Source organism: Numenius arquata, chromosome 12, assembly GCF_964106895.1.
Source record: "Numenius arquata chromosome 12, bNumArq3.hap1.1, whole genome shotgun sequence".
Lineage (NCBI taxonomy): Eukaryota > Metazoa > Chordata > Aves > Charadriiformes > Scolopacidae > Numenius > Numenius arquata.
The window spans coordinates 19,637,106-19,651,272 of record NC_133587.1 but is presented as its reverse complement, the minus strand read 5'-3'; the positions used below and the strand labels follow the sequence as shown (position 1 = coordinate 19,651,272).

At 43.7% G+C, this 14,167-nt stretch overlaps 1 protein-coding gene across 4 annotated transcripts in view; it reads left to right on the top strand.

Moving 5' to 3' along the window:
• NDRG3 (NDRG family member 3) overlaps positions 1-14,167 on the top strand; it is a 65,343-nt gene that overhangs the window by 26,298 nt on the left and 24,878 nt on the right. For 3 of the 4 annotated variants that reach the window (XM_074157437.1, XM_074157438.1, XM_074157436.1), the window contains 2 exons: positions 5,192-5,297; positions 9,471-9,506. In XM_074157437.1, the coding sequence (XP_074013538.1) occupies positions 5,241-5,297; positions 9,471-9,506 (93 nt within the window). In that variant the 5' untranslated portion in view covers positions 5,192-5,240. Of the gene's footprint in view, positions 1-5,191; positions 5,298-9,470; positions 9,507-14,167 lie in introns of those variants that run through there. The other variant, XM_074157439.1, reaches the window with a different exon arrangement.

Below are 14,167 nucleotides of genomic sequence, written 5' to 3'. Positions count from 1 at the left end.
AGTTTATATCCTGGATATCCCCACTCTAAAACTTCTTGGACTGCACAGGGGAGCTCAGCATGGGTCAGTGTTTTCATGGGCACTGGTCCAGGTAACCCAAAACAATTTGAAGACTTTTACATTTTTCTTGCATTCTTGCTTAATCAGCCCTGTAGTTGATGCCTGTTAATTCAAACAGTGGCTAAGAATGATGTCCTGTTAGTTGAGCTCAATTACATACATGGCAACGTGACATTTATTGTAACTAGAATTGGACTCTTTCTCCCAAATTAATGGAAAGGTGGGCACAGACCTTTTCCTTACAAAACCATTGTTAAATGTAGGTCTCATTCAAACTCCTTGGAGTTTATTTAGCAGCTGGCATTTGTGTCCTGGGTGTAGCCCAGATCTGAAGGAGGTAAAAGCGTGCTGTGCTACGAAGCTGCTGTCACTTGTATCCAGTAGCTGGCACAGTGCTGGGTCAGCGGAACAGAATTTCTCTGCAGGCTTGCAGTTTGTCTTGGAGGTGGAGTGCCATGTGGTGCATTCCCAAAAATGCATGAGCTGGAACACAAAGTGAGTAACCTAGGAAAATATTTTTAAAGTTAATTTGGACTTTTTGCCTGTTTTGCTGGAAGTTTACTGTGTCAGCCAGCATTTCAGGATAGAAAACAGTAGCTGGGAAGCACACTGCTGCTGAGAGGTTACAAAGGACTGAGGAGCAACGTAACAGGAATGCCCAAGGGTCTCAAATGCCATAAATTAAGCTGATTTTACTTATGATCTGCATGCCAAGACTGCAGTCTGCCTCACCAGGCTGAGGTGCCTCATCAGGCAGTGTGTCTTCCAGTGAGTATGAGAGAGAAGCAAAGGACGCACAGGAAGCAGGAATCCCCTTATGCAGGAAGGAAAAGCTGTAGTGAAAAGCTACACGACACACAAGGCTGAATAAATGCCTGAGCTGCAAACCTGAGGACTGTGGGTAATTTGCTTTAGTTCTTGCACTGGCTGCAAATTCTGGGTTTGTTCCCGTCCTCCTTTGCACACCCTGGAGCAGCATTTCTCCTTTCCATCTTATAAGAGACAGGTAGCTGTGTCAGAGAGCAGCTCTGGGAAACCCAACCCAGATTGCCATGACTCTAAGTGCAGTCAGTCCCTAGAGATGAGGCTTCTTCAGCCAGCCTGTGCTGCGCTGCCAAACAAGGGAATGTGTATTTAGGTACATTTAATGCCATGGTTTGTAGAGAGCTTGATAACTGTGTTGTGTAACTTAGCCTCAAAGGGGTTAACATACAAAGCAGGAGCATAATGGGTATGGAGTTAACAAATGAGAAGCTGTAGTCAAGTTGATGTATGAGTTGAGATGAATGAACAAGGATTTTCAGTCTCTGAATGCAAGATTTTGTTGCACTGGGTTCCCAAACAGCATGGAGAGATTGCACCTCCGTAATAAAACAGAATATTCAAGGAGGTGCCTGGAGAGCTGGATTCCAGATCCAGCTGTTGCAGCCTGTAACCCTGGGGGGAGCGGTAGTGCTGGAATTTCAGCAACTAGACTGGAGGTTAAGTACCCGCAGGCAATGCGTTTTGCATGGCTGGCTCTGTGCGTGCAGGTCTGTAGTACTTGTGCTCTGGACTTACTGAACTGACTTTAACACAACTTCTTTTTTTGTATATGGAAAGCATGTAAATTGAGAGCACCCTTCTGTGGGAGTAAGCAGGTGAGCACATACTACAGATCTTATTTATAGGTAGGTGGTTTCTTTCTTAGGCTCACCTGCCTTGGTTTTCTGCAGCGTTCTGTGTCCTACCCTGATTTCTAGTCTCTCTGCTAATGATTCACCAAATGTTTTTTGTCGATTCTTGTTTTACTGGTTTTCAAAGCGCATAGAGTCTATTCCAGCCTTTGGGAAGCTTTAGAAAGAGACGGATGGCTTAAATATGGGTATTTGAGTGTATTTATATTCATATATAATTGGAGGCAAGAGGAATACTTGCAAAGCAGGTGGTACTGGGACATTTATAGAAAAACGTATGATTTATACACAGATCATTCCAGGCAAACCTTTTGCTTTGCCTGTAGCCTGTTTTCTGCAGAGATCTTCTGTGGGTGATGAATATTTATGCTGCTTTATTGTGGTATTTTAAACTTGCTTTCAGCTTATGAAATGACATGTTTGTTTCTATAAATAACGGGAGGAGTGGAGGAGAGAGAATTGATTGTTTCCAGGGCAGACATGTCTGCAGGTCTTTTACAAGGAGTCTTTAACATGGTTGGAGCAGAGAGATTGCCCAGGTCACCAATACCCTTCCCTTTGCCCCTCTGCATTTGGAAATGTGCTTTACCAGGTCTCTCTGCTACAAAGTGTTCTCTTTTGAGAAATTTTTGTGGCCTTTTTTTGACAAATGTGTCCTTTTGCCATGTTTCAAACCAAAAGCCAGTTGCTGTTAGCATAGCACGGTGCTCAGGTGAAGTTGTGATGAATAATCATGCAGAGCGAGTCGGATCTTGTGCTGTAATAACAAGTTACCCAGATTTGGTCCAGGGCAATCACATTCAGATTGCTAAAACCTTGGGAAGAAAAAAGTGTGTGCATCTGCCTACAGAATATCTTCTTAACGGATTCAAATGAAGTCCTGAGGCTGTCACTGCTGTTTTCTGGAGAGTTCACAAGTGAGTGGATTGGGAAGAGCTGGTTCAGCAATCTAAAAAACGCTGCTTGCAAGCAGTGATGGGGATCCCTGTTCCTTTTCCTTCAAAAAACCTTCAAAAAGCTTTGAGTTTCTAGGAAAGCAGAAAAAACTCCAATTTGCTGGATGAGCAGTGTAGAATAAAAAGGTTTAGAAAAGAAATCCACCATCTGGCCATTTGTAGCTGTGTAGGTTTACTCATTCCGTCTGATTTTGCTCTCAGTTCAGCAATGTTCAGTGCCTTCCTGGCTCACCTCAGCATTCGGCCTCCCCCAGCTGCAGCCAAGGTCCTGCTCTCGCTCCTGCAGCCTGGGTGACAGTCTGCTCCATGCCAAAAGGTCTCCCGGGCTGACTCTGCTGCAGACTCATTGCATGTCCCTTACCCTTCCCTACAAAAGTTTTCCCAGCTATGTGAGCCCAGCCTGGTGTTAAGGAAGGCAGTCTCTTCTCTCCCAAAGAAGTTTCACCTAATTCTGAGCCCAGCATCCAAAGCAGCAGCCTTTCTTGTTGCTGCCCAGCTTGCTTTAACCAAGGAGCAACACTCAGTGCAGGTGCAACACAGCAGTTTGCTGCCATATCCTCTAAGACCCCCTCTTCCCCTGAAACAGTATTTGGAGCAATAGTGAACCCAGAAGATAAGCATCAGATTAATTTCAGAGTGACCTTGTTTGTGTGCATTGCAGTTGCATGTGGAGACCAAGTATGAAATCGAGGTTGATGAGATAAAAGCATTTGATAATCCTTGCCTTGAACACCTACTTAGTTTTTTATCATTCTCATATAACAAATGATTAACAAAGCAATGCATGGGATTTACAAATTGCATCTGTCTTCCTCTCTCTAGAGTTTACACGCTTCATGGACTTCCTGCTTGTGTCAGCAGCAAACGATGGCCCTCAGCAGGTTTATGCAGGATGCACCCCAGGGCTCTCTGCGTTGCCCTGTGTAGCTTGGGGGAAACCAGGAGGAATATCTGCAGAGCTTTAGCAAGAGTATCTTTGAGCAATCTAACAGAGAGCAATTGGTGCTCTGAGTTGTTCTTTGGTCAGTCAAAGCTTGGTAGAGAAGGGATTATTAGATGCCCTGCTTCACTGTAGACACTGGTTTAGGCAAAAATGGTAGGTGTGAGCCCAAGACTCATAAACCTCAAAGTCAAGTGTAACTTACCCCTCCCTTGTGGGTAAAACCACAGAGAAAGGAGGCTGGTGCGTACAGAGCTTTCTAATCCCTTTGGGTAGAGTGGACAACTTCTTGGTCTCTTGGGTGACCCCAAGAATAAGCATCACCTTCCTTCCTGCCATCAGGTCTGGTGGATGTCTTTTCAAAGAAGTGTAAGAGAGGAACAAGCTCTCCAAGTAATAAAGTGGTCAATTCACTACTGTGTCACCTGCTGTAGGTAAGCTTTGTGAGGTTTGTTTGAAACTCCTTTGGTGTCTGTAACCTTGTGGGATGCTGTTTTGGAGAGAACCTGGTAGATGTTGAGCTCTTAATCAGACCAGTATATACAGAAGTTTATTTCTTTTATTTCATCTACAGTAATGTGTATAGTGTTCCTGAACAACCAAATAATCTGCACCATCAGGCATGACCACTCCAATTGCCAGAGCCCTCTTCATACTGCTGCAGCTGCCTGCTCTAGAAATTGTCCTGTCTAGAAACACAGGTGTAGAGCCTCTAGAATAAAAATTAAATCCCTGGTAAACTGCCATATTTCTCCTCCATCCTCATTGTTGTATTTATACTAGAAGATTTCTTCCCTGACTCCGTAGCAGCAGTGATTTCCCATAGACACATGCTACTGATTCACTTCACATGCTGTTGATTACATTATTTTTCTTTCTTTCCTTTGATGTCTGTGCACCACCTGATGGAGAATGATTGTTTGAGCTGCACAATTAAGTATTACTCTTCACATGTTCAACTGGACCAGGACTATCTGGGGGCCATTTTTATATCCCCCCTCATAAAACAAGGGCTGCCTTGGGTTCAGGGCTGTCTTACATTGTGCCAAGAAGATACTTGGATCTCCACACCTCTGTCTCCCACGTGCAAATGCAGCATTGGCTGCGCATCTAGTGGGTACAGGGACAGCCCTGTTTTAGTGGCTGGATGCTGTGGTTACGGTGTGTCAGGCATGGCAGTGAGATGTCAGTATTCCTGCATATTTAACACAGTTTTTCACTCTGATCCTGTCATTTCCAGTTCATTTCCCTGCAGACTATGGCTGAAGTGCCAGCAATGCATGGAGGCTCCAGGCTCTGAGTAGAAAGGCCTGAGCTTTCAGGGACAGCTTTCAATAGGCAAGGCAATGTGTAGGGTAAGGAGTAACACAACTGAGATACTCAGTGCAAGCGTGGCTGTTTGCCTTCTACACTTAGAGATAATTTGTGTTGCACCAAGAACCAGCTCTTAGACTTTCAGGCTTCAGTTTGAACATGTACAAGTCTAATGAAAGATCTTGAAGCTTTCTTTGGCTAGTGTCTCTTGCAATACTGTTTCTAACAATATGCCTTTATTTCAGAATCACCCATTTGCTGCTTTGAGGGTTAATTGGCTCCACTTAGAGCACCATGGATGAACTGCAGGATGTTCAGTTGACAGAGATCAAACCGCTCCTGAATGATAAGGTAATGCTAGCTGCTCCTTTGCTCTCACAGGTGTACTCTGGCTGACTTTGTCTGGCAAGGAGCCCTCATTGCCAGTATCTTCTTACAGCTTGAGGTACCTTAAGTACTGAAAAACAGTAAATGCTTCCCCACTCTGATAATCCACCACCCTATACTCTTCCAAAGTCTCAGGGAAGGACAGCCCACCACAGTTCAGGTGGGTTTAGAGTCACAGCCAAACAGTATGTCATGTCTCTACTGAGAATTTATGAAGGCAGGGCACAAAAAGGTGATATCATTCCTGACCTGGAGGAGCTGTATAACCTCTAATATGTTCATGCTTGTTAGAGAAACATTGGATTGTATTCCATTTTCTTTTTTCTTTTATTTTTACTTTTTTGTGTTTAAAATCTTTTGTCTTACATTATCCTTTTGTGTTTTAACCCCCAAAACAACCCTATCTCCCTGGATTTAGTAATGGACAGCCTTTTAATATCTAGAAAGCCTAGCTAGAACAGTCCAGATTCATGCAATACTGAAACTTTGGAAAACTATTGTATAGCAGCAACTGTTTAAGGCTTTCACTGTTGTCTTTGGGCCTGAGGAGAGCCATCTGGGCTTTAGGAAAGCCCTAGCTTCACTGGATCCTGCCACAAACTGTTGCTCCAAATGCCTAAATCATTATGGGCCATGCCAAAAAGATCTCAAATCTTGCATCTGCAAATTGTGATTATGAGCAATGTGGTTTGGTCACTTTCCATACCCAACAGCCGTGTTGGTGGTATGTGAAGCAGTTCCCAGTGCTTTGCTGTTTAATGGCTGACATCAAGAATTAGCTTGCCAAAGTTGGATTAGATTAAGTTAGATTAGATTAAATTAGATTGCCAAAAATTAGATTAGCTGCCAAAGGAATATGGTAGTTTGTCCACTCGCTCTGTGCCTGTAGAAGACTGCACTGCCTAGTGCAGACTCCCACCCAAAATGGATGAAATCTCTGAAATTCTGCTGTTTTTCTTATTTCTGCAGTGTGCTAGCATATCTGTTTAGTATCTGTAAAATCTAAAAATTCAGCTGAAATCTGCAGTCCAGCTACCTATTCTTACAGCCTAATGATGACTACTGGGCTTCCACTATAGATTAAACATAACTTTTAAAAATGTTTCCAGGGAGGGTGAGCCTTGGAAGAACAAAATCAGTGCAGACCAGCAGATAAAAATACAGAAATGCCTTGAAAGCAGTTTATGACTTCAAAATGAGAGATAAATGTTTACAGAAGACAAGCTTCCTAATGCAGTGCTCCAGGTCTTGCTCATGGTTCTAGCATTTTCCATGTTTGAGTTGAAGAGGTGTCCTAGTTTAACCCCAGCCAGCAACTAGGACCATGCAGCCTCTCGCTCACCTCCCCTTCCCTGCCCCCAGAAGGATAGGAGAAGAGGGAGAAAAGAGGGGAAAGGGAAAAAAACCTCGTGCGTTGAGATAAAGACAGTTTAATAGAACAATAAAGGAAAATGACAATAATAATAATGGTAAAAGAATAGACAAGACACAAGTCACTCTCACCGCCTGGTGAATTGGTTGCCCAGCCTGACCTGTGCAGAGATCAAGGATTCCTCCCCACCCTCCTGTCCAACCCCCATTTATATACCGAGCGTGACATCTATGGTATAGAATATTCCATTGAACATTCTGTTGTTCTGTCTATGCTCCTTCCCAGCTTCTATGGGAAGCCAAAAAAGCTCCTTGACTAGTATAAACATCACTTAGCAACAACTAAAACAATATGCATTATTGACATTCCTTTCACAACAGTTCTGAGAACATGGCAACCACTAGAAAGAAAATTAACTCTATCTCAGCTGAAACCAGTACAAGGGGGTAGATTTCCCATGCTTCAGTGAGCTGACCTAAGTAGGAGGTTTTGCCTGGCAAAACAAAGTGATTTTCACCTTATAAGTTTTTAGTTTCTCTGTCAAGTATTGCCTGATCAGTCCCATCAGGTCGCTGCCATGGTGTCATCTGCACAGCCATTAGAGATAGCTAGTAGCTGGGACAGTTCCAGTTTAAATGCAGAGTGCTTACCTAAACAGCCCAGTGGTGTTAACTAGCATACAGAAGGGCTCATACAAAGTCATATTTGGTTTCCTTGACTCAGTATTGAAGTTACAGGAAGCATATACTGTCTCAGTACGAAAAAAATACACAGAGTAGCTCCAGAACCATCCTCAGCACCGCATGGAAAGAGAAGTGTGCTGTGGTCCTCCTTTTTACACTTTATTTTAACAAAAGAAATGCCTCATGCTACCATCTCTGAAGTGTGGCCCTTACTAATGTTTTCAAGCTTGAAATAATACACATGTGCTTTTTAGACATAATTTATGGAGTATATGGGTGTGGTGCCATCACATGCTGTTCTGTGCAGTGTATCAGATTCTAAAAAGTATTGAGCTGGCAGTTCACTAAGATTTTTACTGACCAACCCAGTTTAGATGTAGGAGTTGTGAGCCAGCATGGATTAAAGGCCAGAAATAGTACAGTAAATCTCTTGTGCTAATGAGTGAGTGCTCATGAACTCTTCAGATTCAAAGGCTGCTGTACAGAGAAAAGGAGCTCTGGTGTCTTAGTACTCATACTTTAAGTGGAATTGCCTGCGAAAGGGAAATGGTTCATATCTCCTTCATTTGTCTGAACTGTAGGAAGTGCCACTGGGTACCACTGAGTCCTGTCTTTGTTTTGTCTCAAATCTGAGTCAGCAGAAAATTACAAGCCTGGCTTTTAAAGAATACAAACACTCATGTTTCTGTGTAACTTAAGCCTAGTACCAAGTGCAGGGAAGTAAAATACATTCGATTATATATATATATATTCACCTCATTCAGGCTCACTAAAATGTAGTGACTTTATATTGGGAAAGAAAATCAACTTTAAACGTTCCCATTTAGTTGAAAGAGAGAGGAGAAGAAGAAGAGAGTACTGCCTGTAACCTGATCAGAAGACTTATCCCAGTGACACTTTATTATTCTGGCTGGTCCATGTTCTGGCACTTTTGGTGTGTTAAAATCAAGTATGCAGGAGTCAGGACGTGTCAGCACTAATGCTGCTTGTGCATGGTGGGACACCCTGACAACAAGTAACACGGTTGCAAACCTTCGTTCTTTGCTTTGTGTCATTTCCTCCCTGCTCCCCGCTCGGGGAATCTTGCTTTTCCTAGTACAAATTCTGATCTGCCTTTACTTACTTTTTTCTTTACAAATCCAGTGCTGGGTACAGAAGTTTCTCATTTCTTCTTAGGTTTTTTTACAGTCCTTAATCACTGTGACATTAGTTGATTGAATTTACCTTCTTTACAACCTGGTAGATGAGAAGGCTCTACTGTCTGTTATTTAACAGAGCAGGGAAAGAAGCATAGACAGAGCTGTCAGAAATTTCAACTAACTTCAGGATCTCAAACTGAAATAAGAGGTGGCTGCTTTTTATTTTCTTTTCCCCTGTCCTGAGGATTTGGTGCTTTGTGCCATGGCACGTTTAATACTTAACACCGGGGGGATTCTTAAAACAAATTTGCATATATCTCAACATAAACATGTCAGGCTGAAGAATGTAGGTAGCAACCTGCGTTCTTGCTAATGTGGCAAAGCTTTGGGAGAAGGAAAACAAGGCCATTTGTTTACACATGGAGATGAGTTAAGGTGCTCAGCCAGAAGAAATATTTGGGGTACTTCTATTGTGCGTTTATGGTCCTAGTTGTAATTTTAGCAGTAAGGTGTTATGCCTAAAGCACATAAGCTAGAACGCTGTGTGAAATTATTTGCTCAGCCTTTTGCAGCGTTTGACAGCACTCAGGAGAGTAACCTACTCCATGGCCAGAGCCAGAGTCTCACCAAGCACATGGGCATATGGACAAAGTCACTGCAGATCTTTGAACCTGCAGTACAGCAGCCGTGTGCTGTACTTCTGTGCTTGCCTGTGGGGGGGGTCTCACTCTCGGGGAAGAGTGAGCTGTGAACTGCTGAGCGCAGTTCCCACATTCCTCACAGGTCGCTATGGAACAAGTACCATGTGCACAGCTGTTCCTGCAGAGTACCCACCCGCATCGCTTGGTTCCTTGTGCTTGTTACTGAGATCCTAGTGTGGGCCTTTCAAGAGTTTTGCATTCAAATTCATCAATTTTTTTTTTTTTCTGTTTTTTGTTAACAGAATGCGGCTCGCAACTTCCAGGACTTCGACTGTCAGGTAAGAAATGTGCAGGAGACAAGGATCTGTGTGCAGACTCCCCATGGCCCATCAGTAATGCTGAGAGAATGAAAAAGCTCTGTATCTTAATTTTAACTCCTGTTAAGGCTTAATCAATAAGAATTTCAATATGTCCAGTTGGCAGAAATTGCCCTTCACCTTCTCATGCAGAGCACATTGTTCTGAGCTCTGAGGTACAGGCTTCAACTGCTCTGCTGAGGCTCCACAACATCTCCCAGGATGGCTGTTGTCCTGAGAAGCAGTTTCTTTGAGATATGCAATATGTTGAAGAACTGCAGCTCTGTCACATCCCCTCGGGTTCACTGGCTGGGAAAGGAGGAGCCTGTGTGCTCTGTCTATTTGGGTTGAGAAGAGATGGCAGTCACGAAGCTGCCCCAGATAGAGCACCCCTGCTTTGCTGGGCCTGGGTCATGACAAAGCCATGGTCATTTTCTGGGAGGTTACTCCCCTGGGAGAGTAGTGCAGGGATGAGCCTGATCGCTCTGGTTGACATAGGAATGATCCTGTTAGAGGAGCAGTTGCACCACAAGCATCCAAGACAGAAGAGGCATTCTTTTCTGGGCAGAGCACAGCACTGAGATTACATGGTGCATTTTGTAGAGCACAGCCTCATTTTCCGTGCCGGATCACCTCACTGGCTTCCCGCTCAGCGTGCTGGATCCGTGCAGCCGGCAGATTTTCTTTTTCTTTGACTGTAGGAGGCTGCTGTGTCTGTAGAGTTCTGCTGAGCACAGGACAGGCTCTCCTTGCTGTATTATACCAGTGGTGCAGCCAGGGGGTAGAGCTGTCAACAGCACGGGTGAGCTTTTAATAAAAGTCTGTTGATGTAGATGATTCCAGAAAACCTTCTGGAAGGTTCTGCGCAAGCCTGCGCAGAACAGGAATATAATAAATACAGTCCAAAGAAGATAGTTTCTATTTTTTCCAGGTACACCCCATCTGGGCAGGCACATGTCACTTTACTGCTTTAGCTTGATTCATTGTGAGTTTTAGTGCTATCTTTAAGTTTATAATTATAAAAATTACTAATCTTAGCACGTTGAAACTTCAGTGTCTAGTCTTAGAAGCAGTAACAATGTTACACAATGACATTTCTGTTTTAATAAAGATAGATAATGCATTTAAAACACTTCCCTGTACTGTCTTCTCTCCATCTTTCTGCATCTTCTCCATCTCTGCCAGAGGTCCAGTGTGCTCCCGTGTTGGATGGGGAATGGGTGAAAATAGGTGCAATGCCTTTGAGTAAGAGCATTAGGGAGTACAGACACTGCCTATTGGGGCATAAATACGGTGCCTTCACTAAAAATTCCCTAATGACCCAACAAAGCTCTACATTTGCCCGTGCCCTGCTTGTCTCTGAGCAGATATGCTCTTTGGAGCCGGAATGGGGTGGGAAGGCAGGAAGGAGTGCCTGTAGCAGAGCTGTGTGTCGCTGCTGCCTTCTCACTCTACACTTTCCCTCTACAAGCAAAGCTCTTTGTGCCCTTCTTTAAAGAACAGCCCAAACCTGAAGCTGTGTGAGCCCCAAGGAAACATGATGGTGCAACCACCAACTCCTGTGCACTTGGCATGTCCCAGTGCTGCTGTTGTTTCAGTCCCTGTCCGCCGCAGGAGGAGCTGCTGAGGGGCTCTGGGGAGTGCTGGGCCGGGAAAGGACATGCTTGTTGCTTTTATGTGCTGTGATTTAGATCAGCAGTGAGCTGGTGGCCATGGCAACAGTTGGGCAGGAGACAAGATGTTCCTTCCCTCTTGGTAATTAATTTAGAATTTATTTTTTTTTAGCTTGAAGTTAGCACACTGTCTCTTGTGACTGTAAATGTTGTCCCAGCCTCACCTTCCTCCAGCATCTCTCCCTGCAAGGTGTGGTTTCAGGGCACACCTGGCTTGGCTGCCCCGTCCTACCTGGAAGGTACCCCCAGGGGCTGGATGAAGCCTATGTTTGAAATCTGGCAGAGACGATAGATGGTGCATTGGGCCCTTGGGCTTTCTGCCTCAGTTGCTAATAGCCAGAGCAGTACTTAAACATGGAGGTTGAGTTCTTCTGTTGTCCTGTGAAAAATTACTGCTGCTTTTTAATCTGTTGAAGCACATCCAGCTGCCACATTCAGGCCTCTGCAAAATTGGTGTCTCTACTTACCAGTGTTTGAGAGATGGGAATTCAAAGTGAAGAGGTTTGCTGGGGTTTTTAGAGGAAGGGAGATCCTGTTGTATAAAGAGAGACTTAAGAGCACTTAGACTGAGCTGGGGGTTTAATTTGCCCAGAACTTCACAGGGAGGAATAACCTTGGGGGACATCTCAATTTTACAAGAACAGGCATACACTGGCCACAAATTCGCAGACTGGTAACTGGAAGATGGTTTCCAGTTAGAGCGCTGTGAAGTTCTCAATCAGCTTCCGATAGCAGTAATGTCTGCAAGGGACCTGGTGGGTTTGCAGAGAAAATGTAGTGGGTTTGTGGGATGGATTATATTATTTATACAGTGTAGTGTTTGCAGTATGACACCATGGCATCAGTGATGCAAGACCTGCATTTCAGACCTCCCTATTTTTCTCACAGTCTAAAAAAAGCTGTTTTAAATGGAGATAGAGCTGTGGCTTTGCATGACACCGACCACATCCTGGGCTGTGCTTGCAGGGCTGCAGTCAGCAGGGCGAGGGAAGGGTGTGCTCTCTCTCGGTGTTGGTGGCAACCCTGTTGACAGCACAGGTCCAGTTTGAGCTCCCCAGTACAAGACGTTGACATACTGGAGTTGAGGCCTGATTATTCTGTGCCCTCAGCCATGAGGTGATTTGCTGTAAGTCCCTCCCAGCTCCTTCCAGGGCAGTAACAGCCCGCCTCAGCATTTGTTCATCCTGTGCTGCATCTAGACCTCCTTTTGGCTGGAAGCTGGAGTTTCAAAATATTTTCTGCAGTTGAGCCATGCTTATGAGACTCTTTTGGTTTAATCCCAGCTCGGGAGCATCTTGTTAGCACTGTCACTGACTGAGCTGTGTAGTGCCAGGCACACAGGTTGGGTGTGCTGTTTTCTGTAAAGCTTTGGCATGTGTTACTTTTCAAGGTAAAGTGGATATTTAAGGTTTGTGAGATCTTTCCTTCCTTTGGAATTTCTGTTAATTTCCCAGTGTATTTGTTTTTAGTTTTAAATAACTTGCCAGAATCAGATCTGGGCAAAGTCAACAGAGCAAGTCTGAAGTGTGTTACTCTGGGTTAATGCGGTATGAAGAAGCTTTTAGCCTTTCTGATACAGCTAACTTTCAGACACAGGTGCCCTGGTTTTCTTAAACTGTTCACCTGCAAGCAACCGCAATTAACCCTGACAAATAACAGATTGCCTGGGCATCAGTTAAAACAACCCCCACATAATCTGATAACCATTTAGCAACAGAGATAAGGAGAGCGAGCATGGTGGCTTAGGGGTCTTTATCAATATGTATCTAGGTTAGTCTCAGAAATAAAATGTTTTAACCTAAATCTGAGACCTACCTTACTTGAAAGCTATATGAACCCTAATGAAATCTAGGCTTGGCTTCTAACATTTGTGGGCAGATAGTGGATTAAATGGTCTGGGTTGCTGATGGACAGATGGTGTGGTGACCTACACAGTTAATAGAGCTGTGCTTGGGCTTTTATTATTATCTGCAGACCCTCTTCCATTGCTTTGGGAAGTAGGTGTTTGGTGTTAGCCTAAATCTCTCCCCTTTTTCCAGGTGAATTGCTTTAACTAAAAATGAAGAAATATGCTGATATATTTGTAAAACTATCCAAATGAATCTGCACTATGTTTCAGTCTGCCGTAAGCAAGCGTCTGATCTGATGTATAGCTGTGCTTCTACTCTGCTCCTTCCACCCCCATGAAGGGGGAGAGTGTTTTGCTCCCCAGCACACACAGTGCAGAAGAGGCCCTGGGGGTGGAGGTAGGTCTGGGATTTGGCAGAATATTTGCAGAAGGCTCACAAGGTACAGAAGAGGTGGGAATAAGTAAACAGATTTCAGCTGAAACAGAAAAGACAAGACATACATAAACCTGTGGAGGAAAGAAATTAAAGTTTCCCTGTACAACAGCTTGCTATGCATTGCTGGAATTAATTGAAAATGTAGAGTTAATGGGTGTTGCCTGTGTGCAGAGTAAAACACAGCAAAATGTTTGAAGAATTAAGAGACCTCAATGAGCATTTTTTTTGCCACTGTTTAATATTGAAAGTATAGCTTTTCAATAAACTCATGTTTTTACTAATTCAATTTTGGAGAAGTTCTTCCACATGTACGTTTGAAGCTTTTTGATCTGCATTTTTTAAAGCTTGCTTATCCATGCCCTATTTCTTTGCTTTATTTTTGCTTGCTGTGCAGCAGGAGATGGTGTTCTGCTATTGAGAGATTATTGAAATATCCCATCACGTGCGTTTGCTGATGTCATAGATGTTGTATCAAAACTGGGTTAATTTCCTACTGCAATCATTAAAGCCAGCTTGTGATTGCTACACAGTGGCATTGAATACAAGATGTTTTAAAGCATCTTCTGTTTATTGTAATGAAAAAACATGAAATGTTAGCATTTTGAGGAAGGGTTTGCTTTCTCAATGGGGAGCTGTTCTCACTAGTATTGAAATGTTTTCTCTAGGATATTGAGGACCATTCTTC